The 15,609-nt window shown below is 36.5% G+C and overlaps 2 protein-coding genes across 3 annotated transcripts in view; both read right to left on the reverse strand.

Annotated features, from left to right (window-relative positions):
* LOC111453499 (formyltetrahydrofolate deformylase 1, mitochondrial-like) overlaps window positions 1–4,229 on the reverse strand; it is a 5,424-nt gene extending 1,195 nt beyond the window's left edge. The window contains exons 1-8 of the mRNA XM_023094653.1: window positions 4,079–4,229; window positions 3,789–3,981; window positions 3,452–3,564; window positions 1,727–1,877; window positions 1,585–1,658; window positions 1,352–1,511; window positions 1,026–1,124; window positions 371–457 (exon numbers count right to left, since the gene is read on the reverse strand). Coding sequence (XP_022950421.1) covers window positions 371–457; window positions 1,026–1,124; window positions 1,352–1,511; window positions 1,585–1,658; window positions 1,727–1,877; window positions 3,452–3,564; window positions 3,789–3,938 — 834 coding nt within the window. The 5' untranslated portion in view covers window positions 3,939–3,981; window positions 4,079–4,229. The remainder of the gene's footprint in view (window positions 1–370; window positions 458–1,025; window positions 1,125–1,351; window positions 1,512–1,584; window positions 1,659–1,726; window positions 1,878–3,451; window positions 3,565–3,788; window positions 3,982–4,078) is intronic.
* A 1,732-nt stretch (window positions 4,230–5,961) lies between these two features.
* Window positions 5,962–13,966, reverse strand: LOC111444948 (E3 ubiquitin ligase PARAQUAT TOLERANCE 3). 2 transcript variants are annotated; one of them, XM_023083116.1, is made up of 15 exons: window positions 13,801–13,966; window positions 13,285–13,381; window positions 12,900–12,984; window positions 12,655–12,821; window positions 12,486–12,562; window positions 12,280–12,336; window positions 11,990–12,146; window positions 11,755–11,903; window positions 11,375–11,542; window positions 10,976–11,275; window positions 10,705–10,746; window positions 10,322–10,574; window positions 8,638–8,757; window positions 7,930–8,011; window positions 5,962–6,965 (listed from the first exon to the last, which is right to left on the reverse strand). In XM_023083116.1, the coding sequence occupies exons 1-15, from the start codon at window positions 13,964–13,966 to the stop codon at window positions 6,315–6,317; spliced, it is 2,571 nt and encodes an 856-aa protein (XP_022938884.1). In that variant the 3' UTR covers window positions 5,962–6,314. The 2 variants fall into 2 exon arrangements, with proteins under 2 accessions (XP_022938884.1, XP_022938876.1); XM_023083108.1 differs by having other exon boundaries at window positions 5,962–6,968.
* Between the last annotated feature and the right edge of the window lie 1,643 nt (window positions 13,967–15,609).

The following is a 15,609-nucleotide window of genomic DNA, read 5'->3' on the forward strand; positions in this document are numbered from 1 at the left end:
AAAAAAAAAAAAAAAAAAAAAAAAAAAAAAAAAAAAAAAAAAAAAAAAAGCAAAGCTCAAGAGTAATTTTATAATTTATTTGATCATTAAAAGTCAATTTTGATAGTGCGTAAATTGCATTTAAAAAGGCACGATCAAACATTAAAATGATTTTGAATGATAAAGTGTAAAGTTATCTTGAATACAACAAAAGTGATTTTAACAGTTCAAAAACACTATGAAACATGCCCTTAATAGTTCACTAGAAAAAAAAGGGTTAGGACTGACATGGTTTATAATCTCAGAAAAAAAGGGCTCTATGGTTCACAAATAAAGACCAAGACAATAGAGAACAAGCAAATTTAGTTGCATCAAACAGCCTAAAAGATACCATCTGCTCAATGATGGGTCCAGCATCAAGTTCTTCGGTCACAAAATGGGCCGTAGCACCAATTAACTTTACGCCAGCATTAAACGCCTGTCAATGTAATATAACAAATTAAATAATCAACGACAGTTGCACAGTTATGGTAAAAGTAAAAAAGATATGTAACGGTCCAAGCCAACCGCTAGCAGATATTGTCCTGTTTGGACTTTCCCTTCCGGACATTCCCTCAAGAATTTTAAAATGCGTATGCTAGGGAGAGGTTTTCACACCCTTGTAAAGAATGTTTCGTTCTCCTCCCCCAACCAATGTGGGATCTCACAATCCATCCCACTTCGGGACCCAGCGTCCTTGTTGGCACTCGTTTCCTTCTCCAATCGATGTGGAGCACAACGTCTTTGCTAGCACACCGCCTCGTGTCCACCCCCTTCGGGGCTCAACCTCCTCGCTGGCACATCGTCCGGTGTTTAGCTTTGATACCATTTGTAATAGCCCAAGTTTACCGCTAGCAAATATTGTCCTTTTTGGACTTTCCCTCAAGGTTTTTAAAACGTGTCTGCTAGGGGGAGAGGTTTTCACACCTAATAAAGAATGTTTCATTCTCCTCCCCAACCGATGTGGAATCTCACAAGATGAAGGGGTGGGTTGATGGATTATGAACCTGTTTTGAAGGATTACTGCCTTTGAATGAAGGCAAGAGACCGTGGTGGATGTTAATTATATCATTCCCATAGCTCCTCAAGAAATCACCAGATAATACCTGCCAAGAAGATTGAAAATTACCAGGATCAGATATTTAATTTCACAATCAATCACTTAAAAACACAGAAACTGCATCAGACTTCATTTGCAACATCCATTTACTTTGTTCATCTGTCTTTGTATGTATGATTTGAAACAACACAATTATCCACAAGTTTTTTTTTTTTTTTTTTTTTCTAAAGAACTAAGCTGGTAAAAATGCACTAGTATTATGATCTAATTTACCTGCATGTACCTGGCAAGTACTAAAAAATCAGTATTCTTCACCAATTCCAATATCTCTCCTTCTCTCTTATTGTCATTGTATGTTTGCAAATAATGATAAGCAATACCATGCCTTTCAAGAAAGCACATCACATGGGTATTGGGGGCTCTCTCATGATTACTGAAACAAGTGGATTGAGAAGAAAGTTTATGGGCACTTCAAAACTAATTAAAAGAAGTTTCAGAAAATTTACCTGACAACACAAGTTATTTCCACTGGTAGGTTCCCTCTTTGCCATTGATGAAGTAGGTCAACCAGACAATGATCCTGCAATGGGAAAAGTAATGTTAATATCAAAACAAAAGAAGTTTATGACATGAAATTGAGAGGTATACATGTTTTGAAGCAAGAATCGCAATCTTATATTTGGTGTCTTGATCTGGCACCCGGACAACTGACTTCCAAGCGTTAAATAATTTTGAAATCCTAAGGAAATCTTCATCCATTTGCATCCTTGGCCACTTACAAGGATCAAAAAGGAACTGGCTGCACATAAAGCGAAAGTCAGACATGAGTTCAAGCTTGAATGTCAAGAAAAGTACAGCATAGTACACTAGAGAAATTCAAACTACTTCACCGAAGATATAAGGCTCAACCTAATATTCATCACAACCAGGTTGACTGGCCACAAACGAAAAATTGTACTGGTTTGTTCCAGACAAAAACAAGTATACCGTGCTGCACAACATAGCAAAAATAATCCCACGAGGGAACAATGCATGTACAACCAGAATACTTCTTCATTTCAAGCTAGAAATGCAAGTCATGAATTGAATCAGGCAAGTCTTCAATAATATCCCAGAAAGGAACAATTATGTACGATTGTAATATTGTAGTTACTAATGCCAGTCCTCAGTAACACCCTTGAATACGAGACAAAGTTTCACTCTTGAAATTTATCGACTACTCCTGATAGAATATAAGGAATGCTTTCTTGTCTGAATAGATTGACTTAAGCCTTACATGCAATTGTGTAAGTTAGATTTTTTCTTATATGACTTCTAGAGATATGACTTCTAGAGATATAAGAAAAAATCTAGTAGAAAAGGAAATATGAACATGGACGTCTTTCTTGTCTGAATAGATTGACTTAAGCCTTATATGCAATTGTGTAAGTTAGATTACAAAATTGAAAGTTGGGTATACTATGGCCAAGAAATGAGTCTGCAACTTTGTCGATGACAACGCATTAACAGACACTTCCTTTTTATTTAATCGATAATGGATCATATTTTTTGTTACTTCCTCAAAGACCCCTAATCAAGTTGCGATGTCATTTAATAAGATCACCGCAACATGACTAGTATAGTTACAAAAATTGCATTTTTTGGAATCTTCGAGTCCAAAGGAATAATAGGATCTATAATGTGAGTCCCACATCGGTTGGAGAAGGGAACGAAGCATTCTTTATAAAGGTGTGGAAACTTCTCCCTAGCAAACGCGTTTTAAAAACCGTGAGACTAATGGCAATAAGTAACAGCCCAAAGCGGACAATATCTACTAGCGGTGGGTTTGAGCTGTTACAAATGGTATCAAAACCAGACACTAGACGGTGTTCCAACGAGGACGTGGTCCCCCAACGGGTGTGGTTGTGAGATCACACATCAGATGGGAACGAAGCATTCCTTATAAGGGTGTGGAAACCTCTCCCTAATAGATGCGTTTTAAAAATCGGGAGGCTAATGGCAATACATAACAGGTCAAAGTAAACAATATCTACTAACAGTGGGCTTGGGCTGGTACAAATGGTATAAGAGCTCACGGTTAATATTCTGTGTCAATTGAGTGATTTATTTATTAGCTGGCCTCTATAGCATCTACTGACTATTTCTTGGTGTAAACTTTTCTTTCCTATTAAGAAGTACTTTATTAATACTCTGTGTCAATTGAGTGATTTATTTATTAGCTGTAGCTTGACTTTCTTTCCTTGTTTTAGCTTCATATCATCTATAAACCCCGTACTAACACAGAAATTAAAAAAAAAAATGGCAGCTACATAGTACCAGCATATAAAACGATTTATTCAGAAAGCACCACAAGCAAAAGAAGCCAAAAATTACCTTCTGTAATGGAAGACGCTCTTGTTTTCAGGTACAAAAACATCAGCATTTAGTATGTTTCCCCCTCTTGAAGCTATACACTCCGACAACTTAGCAACGATTCCCACAGCATCCTATCACAAAACCAATTCAATTTGCACCTTATACTTCCAAAACTGTACACTCCCACGAACAACAATATAAGTCTCAACAAGAAATTTGCGCCTTATCTTTATATCCCAACTTGGAAATATCAAAGCATATAATAAGAACAGAGCATAGAGTTGTTGAAGCAGTCTAATTCAATCACCAACCGAACCAAAAATGTAACGAAAACAACCGCTAGAGCAGAACTTACAGGACAATGGAAGACATGGATTCCATGAACAAAAGAGGAAGAGGTCGGGGAGTCCAACGACTCACAAGGAGAGTTCAAAGAATACAAGGACCTGTTACCAAACCCAACAACTCGAGGAAAGCTCGACGAAACTCTCCGAATGAGGGCCATATCTCTTCCGAGGCTCAGAACTCATGACCAACAAGCGAATCCGCTGCAATAACACAACAAACGAAGTAAAATTTTGGGGATTCGAAAAGAAGCACGAACACACTCCATAAATCCACTACAGAAATAGAAACGAACAGTACCAGAGGACTGAAATCGAGTAATGCTATCTCCCTCCATTCAACGATGAAAAATCCGAGCCCCTTTGATATCAATCGCTGCTCTACTTCGAGAAGAACCAGGCCTTAGCCTCAATCAAATCGACGCCAATGCCACAGAGAAATTGAAGCAAAAGAGAATATATTCTTCACGATCACTTTAATTCGCATATATTCCTTCCCAAAATATTCAAATCTTATGAAATATATACTTCCATAAATAAAAATATTGAACTCATCAATTACTAAAATTGTAATTTTTGAGATGTTTAAAAAAAAAAAACAAATATAATATTATTTTTTAAAATTATACTTTTAAATACATATTTTTGACATTTATTAATAAATAAATGATAAAAAAAAAAACATCCTACTAATTCTAATAATATTATTAAAAATTTATTGTTACCATAAAATATATAAATACAATGTTTTTTTTTTTTGACACATGAAATAAAATAGTATAATTTTTTTTTTAATTCGATTGAAAAACTAAACCATCATAATTATATATTATCTATTAAATAAATATTTTATATATATATATATATATATAAATTTAAGAATCTTTTAAATATATATAAAAAATAAATATAGTGAGGAAGTGAAACAAAAGGGATAGAAAGGTATTAATGAGGACTCTTTTCCCTAAAGATTTTTAAAATTGAATTTATTTTATTCTTTGGCATATATTCTTTAATAAAAAGATTAAAATAGTCGATTACTCTCAATAATTTTTTTAAATGTTGTAAAATTATAGCTCTAAATTCTAGAATAATTAACGTTATTTACCTATGCTTTCTTAAATTTTATTACTTCATGGATGTTTCTTTATTATCTTTAGAATAAATCGTCTCACATCTGAGCAGTGTTGTGGGCTTTTTTAGCTTTAAGTGCTCCAAAATAGACTTAAGATTATTGTTAGAATAACCGATCAAACCGGGCTTTTTTAGCTTTAAGTGCTCCAAAATAGACTTAAGATTATTGTTAGAATAACCGATCAAACCTCGTCAGGATCATTTTAAGTTTCCTTAGGTCAAAGGGTTTTAGGTCTTCGATATTCTTTAGAATGGCTCGTGGTACTCTCTTTGGTAGATTTTGAGGATATTTTTATATTATATTTAGAATAATTCATTATATCTCGGGCAAAGTTGTGGACTTCTTTAAACTTTAGTGTTTCGAAGTAGGGTTTGAATTATTTTTAGAATGACTCATCAGACCTCGTGGGGATGAATCTAGGCTTTCGAATCAATAGCAATAAGTCTTGTTTGAAGAGGCTCATATACGAAACGTCTCGAAATAATACCAAGAGCAGAAGATTCAATTAACCAAGAGTCAAGGCGTTTATAACACAACCTAAATAAGCCTCGCTTACTGGTATCTGAGCAATTCTTCCCGTTGATTTTATAGAACTTCCCTCTAGTATCAGCACTCTTTTGCTATGGTCACATGACCTACTCCTTCTTAAAAGAAAAAACTATCCCCACGAATCAACACAAATTTTTTCAACATGATTTGTCCTCGCTCACGTACTATGAAAATTTTCATTAATATAGATAATAACTTGCAGATGGAATCAACGTGAATATCATGAACAAGCTTAATACCAATAGCAAGAATATCGCGAATGAGGGTGAATATCATGAACAAGCTCAATACCAATAACAAGCTTAATACCAATAGCCAAATATCACGAATGAGGGCACATCAAAGTAAATGATACCATAAAATGGTTGGAAAATGAATAAAATGAAAAAGACAATGAGAGCAAAATAGGAAGGGCAAGCTAATTTATTCGAAAGAAAATTTGAAAGTTGCAGATTCCATAACGGAGTTTTAATCGAGTCATTTACTCGAAAGAAAATTCAAAAACGCCCCTTAAACGAGGCCTTCGCTAATTTATTTATAAAATAAGGAAGACAAACAAATTTCTCGTGATATAAAGATTCCTCAGAACCCAAATAGAGAACGAAAAATTCATTCGTATATTTATGACAAGCAAATACAGAAGAAGAAGCTCGAGCACAACGCACAAGCCTCTATTACAGTTAGCATCCCCACTAGATGCCACAAACAATGCAATCTCATTCATACATATGCTGCTTGTACTTTCACTTCAATCCCATTTGGATTTTCAAACTGCATCTCCTGACCTTACCCTGCGTAGGCGTTGGCCGCTGCATTCTTGGGTGCCGCAATTCTTCGTGGTTCCCTCAAACTACTACCTGTGTTTGCTGTAGCTACTCCGCTCGCGATCGCGATCCCGCTCTCTTGTTGAGCCTCTGGGATGTCTAGATTCCTCCTGATCCCAGTCCGATGGTGGAGGAGGTGATGGCTCGTACCTAGATGGTTTTCTCTTGAAATGCCTATCTTCGTCGCTCGACTCACAATCAAGCGAAGTAGCACTACTCCTCCCACGACTGCTCATCCCTGCTGTGACTGTTTTCGCCTTGTAGTCATCGTAGTAACCATTGGATGATGTCTTGTGGTGTGTTGCTGAAGCACCAGTGTCACTTGGTGGTGCTTCCTTTGAAGAGTGCAATTTCCGTTTCTTCGCCATCTCTTCCTCAGCTGGGAAGCTAATTCTAGAGAACACGCTCATCTTTTGCTTGCGATCTGCAGCTGCACTGGCCGCAGATTTAGCAGAAGCTTCAGAGGCTGCTCGGGACTCTGAATGTTGACGATGATGGCGGTGGTGGCCATGATCATAAGGATCAGAATTGTCATCCTTGTCAACATCATGATCATGGTGCTCAGATTTTCTTTTGCGTGGTGGCAAGCAAGGCGGCCCAGCATTCCTTGCAATGTCAGGGGAGCTCTCAGGTTGGCGACGGTTCTGGTTGTGTTCACCAGTTGACGTTTGGGGTGCAAACTTCTGCACATAATAAGAAAGAGTCGGACAATCTATTTTGACGGAGGATCCAAATTTTTGTATGTCATCTCAATAAAGAAAATAAAATGGTTAAAATAAATCATACGATAATAAAATACCGTTATAAAGAGGCAAGCTATCTCAGATTCTAAGAAAGATGAAAATCATGCTCTCGGACAGAGAAGATCCAATGACATAATCCAATCAGGGAAATGAGGGGAAGGACTTGACAGAAATTCAAGGAAAATAGTAGAACCAATATTAACAGAAACACCTATACTATTAGCAGAAGCACTGATTTTCATGTGTTCGAGTCAAGCTTGCGCACATCTCAACAAATCAGGACAACTGTCTTAATCCTCTATATTTGATTGCAAGGAAACTCGTAGGATATTAAAATCTTAAGGGTAGGTAACCATCATGGATTGAACTCATTTTCTCTAAGCTATTTATTATGTCCATAGTCCTTGTCCAGGGTGTGCATACCCAGAGTACATCAGATATCGATATAGAACAGTTGGTACAAAACAGAGCTCCAAAGTAAATTTAAGAAAAAAATTAGATAAGAACCAGTTTCGTTGATGAACAAAATTAACAAAATTTACAAAAGAAGAGAGGGAGAAAGAAATCTCCAAACAAAAAGAGTGACAATAAAGCTCAAAAGTAAGGAAGAATTCAGTTTACACCAATAAAAGACCGGATATGTTTTTTCCTCAGACTCAAAAGTTCTATGGTTCTTTCCAATCCAAACCAAAAACAAGAATGCCCAAACAAGATTCTGCCGCAGGATTTATCAATGTGGTAACTCTTTGCCATTGTTTATCTTACAGGTAAAAAGAAGGAAGAATTTCATGCAGCAAACTTGTCTTTTCCTCCGGCAACTTTACTATTTTCTGACCAAATTGGTGCCACAAAGAATTCATAACAGAACTAGAAGTGCTATAGAGTTATGAACATGACATACAGATTTTTGTTTCACTGAAGAGACATCGCCACTGCTACTCACTTCCCTTCCAAACTCCCGATCTTTCGGAGGCTCCCGCTCCCTTCCACAAGATGATTCACAAAAAATTTAGTAAATAAATTAATATTAAAAGTAAAAAAATAAAAATTAAATCCGATATGTTGCATAACACTAACAACTTTATGTATGGACAAAGCTAATCTAAGACCAAAGGGCTGAAGTCTATTCCCCTCCCCCCAACCCACCCCGACTAAATTTCTTTTAAAAAACAGAAATGGGTTATGCAAAGATCTTTAACAGCTGAAGATTTCACACGGGATCAAATTTTCTATCTGATTGTTTGGAACCAAAGATTTTTGTTTGTCCACTCTCATCAGATATGCAAGCCAATTAGAGATTTCTTTTTATCCAATTTTGTTTGGCTTTTTAGGACAAATCTCTACCTAAGAGTTCCCCATCTCACCAGTGTGAAAATCATTCGTTCCACCTCGTTTGTTTCTTATTTTCAAATAAAGTAGAAGTTCATATTCTAGAGTGCCGGTCAACTGCGAATAAATTTCATCACTAGAGATTCATTGATAAGGGAACGTAACAACTTCAGTAATGAAACCTATTAATATATTTGAAACCAACAACAGGAAATTAAAATTCTTTTGAAAAAAATAAAAAGCTAGATGAACCGGAGCCATTATAAAGTTTTCATATTACCTTTCAACCCGCCTCTCATTTTCATGCTTCCTCCTCATGCTAGCTTTCCGAGCCTCAAATTCCTCACGGCTCATTGCAGGAGGTGCAATATTCATACCCATGCTAAAGTCCGCAAGATCCCTAAATGTGTACAAAGTCAAAATCTCTTCAGTGATGATATGACAATGTGAAATTTCAACAGCATTTATTTAATAAAGTAGCACAAATATATAGAATAGATTGGATAATATGATAATACACAATCAGTCACAAGCTCAGAAAAACACAGTAGATTTCATTAGCAACGGCACAGGAATTGCACATCAAGCCGAACACAACAAATGGGAAGCAGTTGATTTAAGTAGATAAGTAGATAAAAAGCGAGGAAACATTAGTATATATTATAATTGAAAGGTAAGATATACATCAGCAAAATAGTTTCTAATAGTTTCTAATATATATCAGCAACGAAGTGAGTAGCCACAGAGGCTCTAGCCAAAAAGCAGTAATACAATTCACGTAGATTGTAGTCGAGAAGATTTGGTTCATGAATACCTTTGGTACATTTCCCACTTCGATTCATGAATCTATAGGATTCATTTGGTTCATCTCTCATATTGGTACATTCTCTCATATTGGTAAATGAATCATCTTGATTCATGTATGAGCATTAGTGTTGCATTGATTCATGTATAAGAATGAGTGTTGTTATGCTTATATAAAGGTTTGTCTAGCATTGTTTTGAGATGTGGAGTCATTATATATTAACTATTATTAACTATAGAATTCGTTAAAGAATGAATAATGGGATAGAGTGACTGGAACCGACCTATGAGAGCAGTGGATTCCGTATGATATGAGAACGTCTGTGACACGGGATTCCACGTGCCCCATGCTACTCGGGTAAACAATCATTTATTAAATGCGTTATTTTCCTTTGATGAGGTAAAAATTGATTTGTAGCATACTCGATCAAACGGGTGATTTTCTCGCCTACTACAGATGGAAAAGATTCTTCAAGGGTCTCGGAGTCATTGCCGTTTTGTATTTGCCTAGAGGCAATTGAGAGGAACTTACAAGACTTTGTAGTGTGAGAGTGTGAGAGTGTGAGAGTGTGAGAGATACACTTCGTAAACACTTTGAATATAGTAATTGACTTCCACTAGTGGATGTAGGGGAATTTCTTCTCTTTGAACCACGTAAATCTTTGAGTCTCTTTGTTTAACTTATATTTATGGGTGTATGAGTACGATCAATCTTGTTTCCGCTTCTGCTATAACAATTGGTATCGGAGCATTTAAGGTACATCATGGAAATGCCTTTGAAAGAGATGGTTTCAAGGAAATAAATTTTCTTCCTAACATTTCAAGGGAGGGGGAGGGAGAAGGGACTCTTCAAGACATTTCAACGTTCAAAAGGGTTTTTGATATGTAGCTAGCAATAAATAAAATTGAGAAGTACCTTTCTAATTAGTCAAAACGCAAAAGAAACTTTAGAATACTAAAAAAAATCCAAAAACTAAAAGAACATTCGTAAAACACCAGAGGGATTCTGCTACTACAGATACCACACAAGAATTTTGCCATTCCTTAAAAAATTTAGCAAACGTTGCATTTCATATTCTTAACAAAATTATGAAAAAATAAATAAATAAAATAAAATAAATAAAAATCGGCCATTTCATATATAAAGTATGAGGACATACCTCTGAGGTGGAGCAACAGGAAACATGTAACTTTGCATGCCATATGGGTCCTGAGGCATGACAGGTCCAAATGGCATGTCTATGGGACCCATCCCATAGCCACCCATGTAGGGCATTGGAGCAGCATATGAAGGCATGTATCCATCAAATCCAGGTTGCATGCCAGTCCAATATGGATTATATGGGGTTGGGCCACCCATGGGCATCATATAATTTTCCGTTGCAAGATCTTGCGAAGTTTTCCATTGAAAGTCTGCAAGAACATTCAAAAATAACATCACAGAAATCAGAGCAAACTCAACTAAGTTCTTAATAAAAAAAGAATTAAATGCCAAAACCGTTGAGACGATAGGGTAAAAACATCATGGAACAGATTCGAGTACCATTTGTAGGCATGCGAACTTTCTTCTTCTTCTTTTTCTTTACTGCATCAAAAAAGAGAAGGTAATAAGTTCCAATCCAAATTATAATAACACAAAAAAAAAAAAAATTAATTTAAAATATTAAAAGAGAGAGAACATCAACATGGTGTGTGCCACAAAATTCATTTTCCAAATTGCCAAAGAGTGCTGTATGGAAACTTATCTTTCAATTATAATCGAACATAGCAAACAAACACAATTCAAACACTCGCTCTATTCCTCATACATTTACCTGCCTCACTAGCAGCAGCCATCTTCTGCTGCACTTCTTCATCAACTATCAAAGCGCTCCCTTGTGAAGCTTGTTCCTTCATGCTCATTGACTCGTGTGTAGCTTCAGACTCGTCAACTACTTTTGTGGCCTTCACTTTCTCTGCGGTTGGAGGTCCAGAGGTAATAGCCTTTTCCTCCTCTACCTCCTTGATCTTCGTAGTCTGTTCATTGACTGACAGTATAATTTTGTCTCCCTTCGAAGCAGCAGATAAGGTAGGGGAAGGAACCTTTGGCTGTGCAATGCGAGCAGATTCCATGTCTAAGCATGAATTATCAATCGGTATAAGTCATAATACGGGAAAGAAACACCACTGTCTAAATGAAAGACCAAAACTATAAAATGGGTGAATTATCATACCTTGCACCTGAAAGGTGCTACCAGCATTATCAGCACTACTATTACCACCAGACTCCAGAATACGATTAATTGTATCCCTGAGTGTCTTATTTGGCAAGAGATCATCTGCAAGAACGTTGGTTGCTCCACATACACATGCTGACTTAGAGATAATGTGGTCCCTAATACCTGTGACAAATTGTTTGACACATTCAAAAATCTAACATTTGGTATGTGCATGACTTGAGAGGCTTGCATAATGTGTACAGAACTCAAAGTAATTAACAGGATCAAGCACAACAGAATTCAGGTAACTAATACATGAAATAAGTGGAGTACTAAAACTACAAGATGATAATAAGAACCACATGGTAGTAAAAGTTATAAAATGGTGATCTTACATTTATCACAAAAGCTCTTAAAGCAACACTTGCTTGTTAAAACAGCATCTTTCATAACCTCCTTGCACAGAGGGCAGTGAAGCTCAGGGGGAAAATCACCAACTGAACGAGTGGAAGGAAATCCTTCAATCTCCTTCTCAAAAGCAGCCCTGTTTCAGTTCAGACATACTGAGTGAATGGCTAGAATCGGCCAAATCAACAATGAAACAGAAGCACGCAGAAAAGTATATCTTACTCATTCGGCCTCAAGACAGCTACAGCACCACTTGGCAATGCATATGAGCCATCAGGTGTGGCCATCAGCATAGACTTTGGAATCCCAGTGGGAGGCTTAACTCTTTTTATGTCATAATTTGGATCTCCATTTGTGGGGCAGTGTTGAATAAAGTGCCCTGGACGTACAAGTTAATGCACAATCAGATCCCCGCAAACAAAAGGAAAATGAAATAAGAAAAATACCTAAAACAACCAATGCCTTAATTAAGATGATTTTGGTGCATAACAACAGAAAAAATATGAACGCACCAGGAATTTTACATCTATGACACACGTATCCCTGTGGAGGTGTCTTCCTTTCAAAGCCTGCACAACCTCAACAAATGATACTGAGATTAGATTTAAGAGATTTTTTTTCCCCCATTTTGAGGTTTAAGCAGATGGCAACGATATAGGTACTAGCCATGACATGAATCATCTAATAAATTATAAATTGGTCAGGGACAAGTCCATACCAAAACCACGTCCTCCCATTCTTCCACCAGCACCCCTCCCAAAACCCCTACCAGGACCAAAGCCATCGGAACCTTGACTGCAATTCATCAAGGCACGTTGGTAATCAGAATCTATCATAACTAAATACATCACTACTGACAATTGTAAAAATAGTACAATCTAACTCACTGTTGCCAATCTAAGGCTGGGGTATCAATTAAGGCCTTAATCTTGCTGTCTTCTTCAGCTTTATTTGTAGGAGGTGCATCTGGAATTGGATTACTTGGCTGAACAGGATGCATTTCAGGAATTGCATACAGATCATTACCAAATTCATCCCACTCAGAATCTTCAGGCTGTAACATCAAAAGACATGTCAGTAAAGAGGGAGAACTGAATCAAGAAAATTTCATAATATGAAGACTAAGGCTCACAAATCGCAGGGCGGATGATGAATCTGCAACTGGAACAGTTGACTTTTCTTGTTCAGTCTCTTCAATTTCATCTTCCACTTTTGGCCTGCAAGATCAGAAACGGGCTGATTGTGTCAAATCTTCAAAAGTTTGCTCCAAAAGAAACTGACTAGGCATTTGCATTTCCATGCTCAGCAGTTCCGTTTGTTTTTAGGATTCAGTTTACAAGATACAGGGAAGGCACCGACTCAGTGCCACTAATTCATGTAACACACTGAACATCTTATCTTTCTCAAGAAAGATAGGATGTCAATTTAAACAGATGATAGGAGCTAATTCAGAAAAAATCAAACACACATAACACCAACTTATACAAAAACCATTTGATTAAAGGTTAAGATCGTACTCTTGTTTTGTAACAATGGGTAACCGAGGTCTTCCAGGAACACGACGAATTAAAACTGATGTATTCTTTGGGATCAACATTGCTTCATCGAGATATTCTGAAAATTTGAAAGGAGATAATAGAATCTATAAAACACTAATAAGATAACAATCCAAAAACCAGACTTAGAATATGTGATTATCCATCGATGATCATAAAAGCCCCATTATTAATCTTCCAGATTCATGCAAGCAATCTGGTACAACCGATCAGTGAAACTGACTATTAAAATTAGACTAAATCCCAGCCAAATTCAACAGTTCTTTGTTTTATAAAAGTCAAATTCACTTCCGCATTTATGCAAGTTAGTGACCTCAAACCAAGAATGTTAAGACTATAGAAACCAAGATATATCTCCCAGAAGATTAGAGGAGATAACTAGTGATCGCATGTAAAACTCATCTAAAGCCCGCAACCCATAATCGTTTCAAATGTTTCTATGAAAATTAGCTAAATTCAATTAGAACAAAAACCCACCTTCATTAGTCTGGGCGTTGGTGACCACAAGGTCAAAATCAGTGCCCCTTCCCAAGTGCTTCGATTCGAAAATTTTTTCTTTCAAAATACCAACTGAGATGAAAGGACCGTCCAAAGCAATTGAATCATAATCTCTTGCACTCTTAAATTTATAATACACCGCCATAGTACTTTTTTTTTTTTCAAAAATAATATGTAAAAGCCAGATGAACAAGCAAGGAATATATGGAAATGGGAAAAGAAAAAATTCGAAGGCCTTCAGAAAAAGGGGCCCTATATTTAACTCGAAGAAATGAAATAATACAAACTATCAAACACTTTTCCCTTCAACAAAACCGGGATGGAACAAATCGAACTGCCGAAAAGAGGGCTTCTACGAACTTCGTTCGCTGAAAATTCCCGTTATTCTCGTCCAACAAAAGTACAATATGTCTCAATGGATTCGGTCGAAACCCCGAGGACAATAAGAACCTCCTCTCAAATTCAATGGAGTTCTGTAGATCGCCGTCGCAGAAGTAGTGATCCTCTTTATCGAAGAGGCCGTCGAGATACAATTAACTCAAAAGGGAGATAAACAAAACCCTTAAAGCTCCCAAAGCAACAAGCAAGCACCAAGAGTCTTCAGCCCGATCATTAAAAAAATTCAACAGAATCAGAAATCTAATCTTCTCAAATCTACCCAACAGAAGAACAGCAGCAGCGAGAGATCGGATCCTCAAATCAACACCAGTCGTCAAGCAGCAATCGAAATCCAGGAAACCCGGTGGCGGGAGATGAAAATTAGCAAAGATCAGTCGGATTGTTCAACAGCGCGGCGATGAAATCACAAACAGGAAGAGAAATCAGTGAAGTCCAAGGGGAAAATTTGCGCCAGAAAAGAAAAGGAGGGTTTGGGAGTAGCGTTAGGGTTAGGAAATTTGGGAATTGGAAAGAGAAAAAGGTATCGAATTTTGGGAGAGCTTGAAGAGATTGGGACTACAAGAACGAAGGGCCCCCATTTACTTATCAATTTCGGGTTTTTTCTTCTTCCTACAAAGCCGCCGAGTTTTTTTTTTTTTTCCTTTTTTTAAACCGCCGAGTTTTTTTTTTTTTCCTTTTTTTAAACCGCCGAGTTTTTGCGCCGCGTTTTTTTTAACTGCCGCGGAAAATAGTTAAAGCTTGGAATTATTACTGTTTTTTTATTTGAATTTATGAGGTCGACCTTAATTATCTCGGGCAAGATATATGGGATTTTTATAAATTTAAATTTTATCAAAATATTTTTTTTTTTCTTTTATGATTGCACCAAAAATTATTTCTTGCTTAATCTATATTTTAATATTTTTTTATTTAGTTTATAGTATATTTTATTTTATTTTCAATATTTAATTAGTTTATATTTTTCTGTAGGTATTAGTGGTTAGCTTGCATCGTATTTATAAAGGATATGATCAATGAAAACGTATCTTCCATTTTTTTTGGAATAATTATAGATTGATTTGTGAACCTTTAATTAAGAGAATTATATCTAAATAATTATAAATTGTGGATAAATAAAAAAAAATTAATAATCCAACAGCCCAATCCGAGAGTTGGGTGGTTTGGGTTGTGAAATTTTTCGGGTTGGGTTGGGTTACCAATCGGAACTTTTGTGTTTGGTCAAAAAAAAAATTCACTAACCCAACGTAGGTCATGTACACCCCTACTTATGGAGAAGTCCAAAGCAAAGCCATGAGATCAAGTGAACAATATCAGACTATTGTGGAGAGTTTTGTTCATCTAACACAAGCTGCACTATGAAGAAGTGGCAAAGAATCCACGATCCGTGTC

The sequence above is a fragment of the Cucurbita moschata genome, unplaced genomic scaffold, assembly GCF_002738365.1.
Source record: "Cucurbita moschata cultivar Rifu unplaced genomic scaffold, Cmos_1.0 Cmo_Scf00001, whole genome shotgun sequence".
Lineage (NCBI taxonomy): Eukaryota > Viridiplantae > Streptophyta > Magnoliopsida > Cucurbitales > Cucurbitaceae > Cucurbita > Cucurbita moschata.

Coding starts and splice junctions, on each gene's coding strand:
- LOC111444948 (XM_023083108.1), bottom strand. CDS start 13,966: ATGGCGGTGTATTATAAATTTAAGAGTGCAAGAGATTATGATTCAATT. Junction 12,337..12,485: donor AATGGGAGGACGTGGTTTTG/GTATGGACTTGT, acceptor GAGGTTGTGCAG/GCTTTGAAAGGAAGACACCT. Junction 10,747..10,975: donor GGCTGCTGCTAGTGAGGCAG/GTAAATGTATGA, acceptor TTTTTGATGCAG/TAAAGAAAAAGAAGAAGAAG.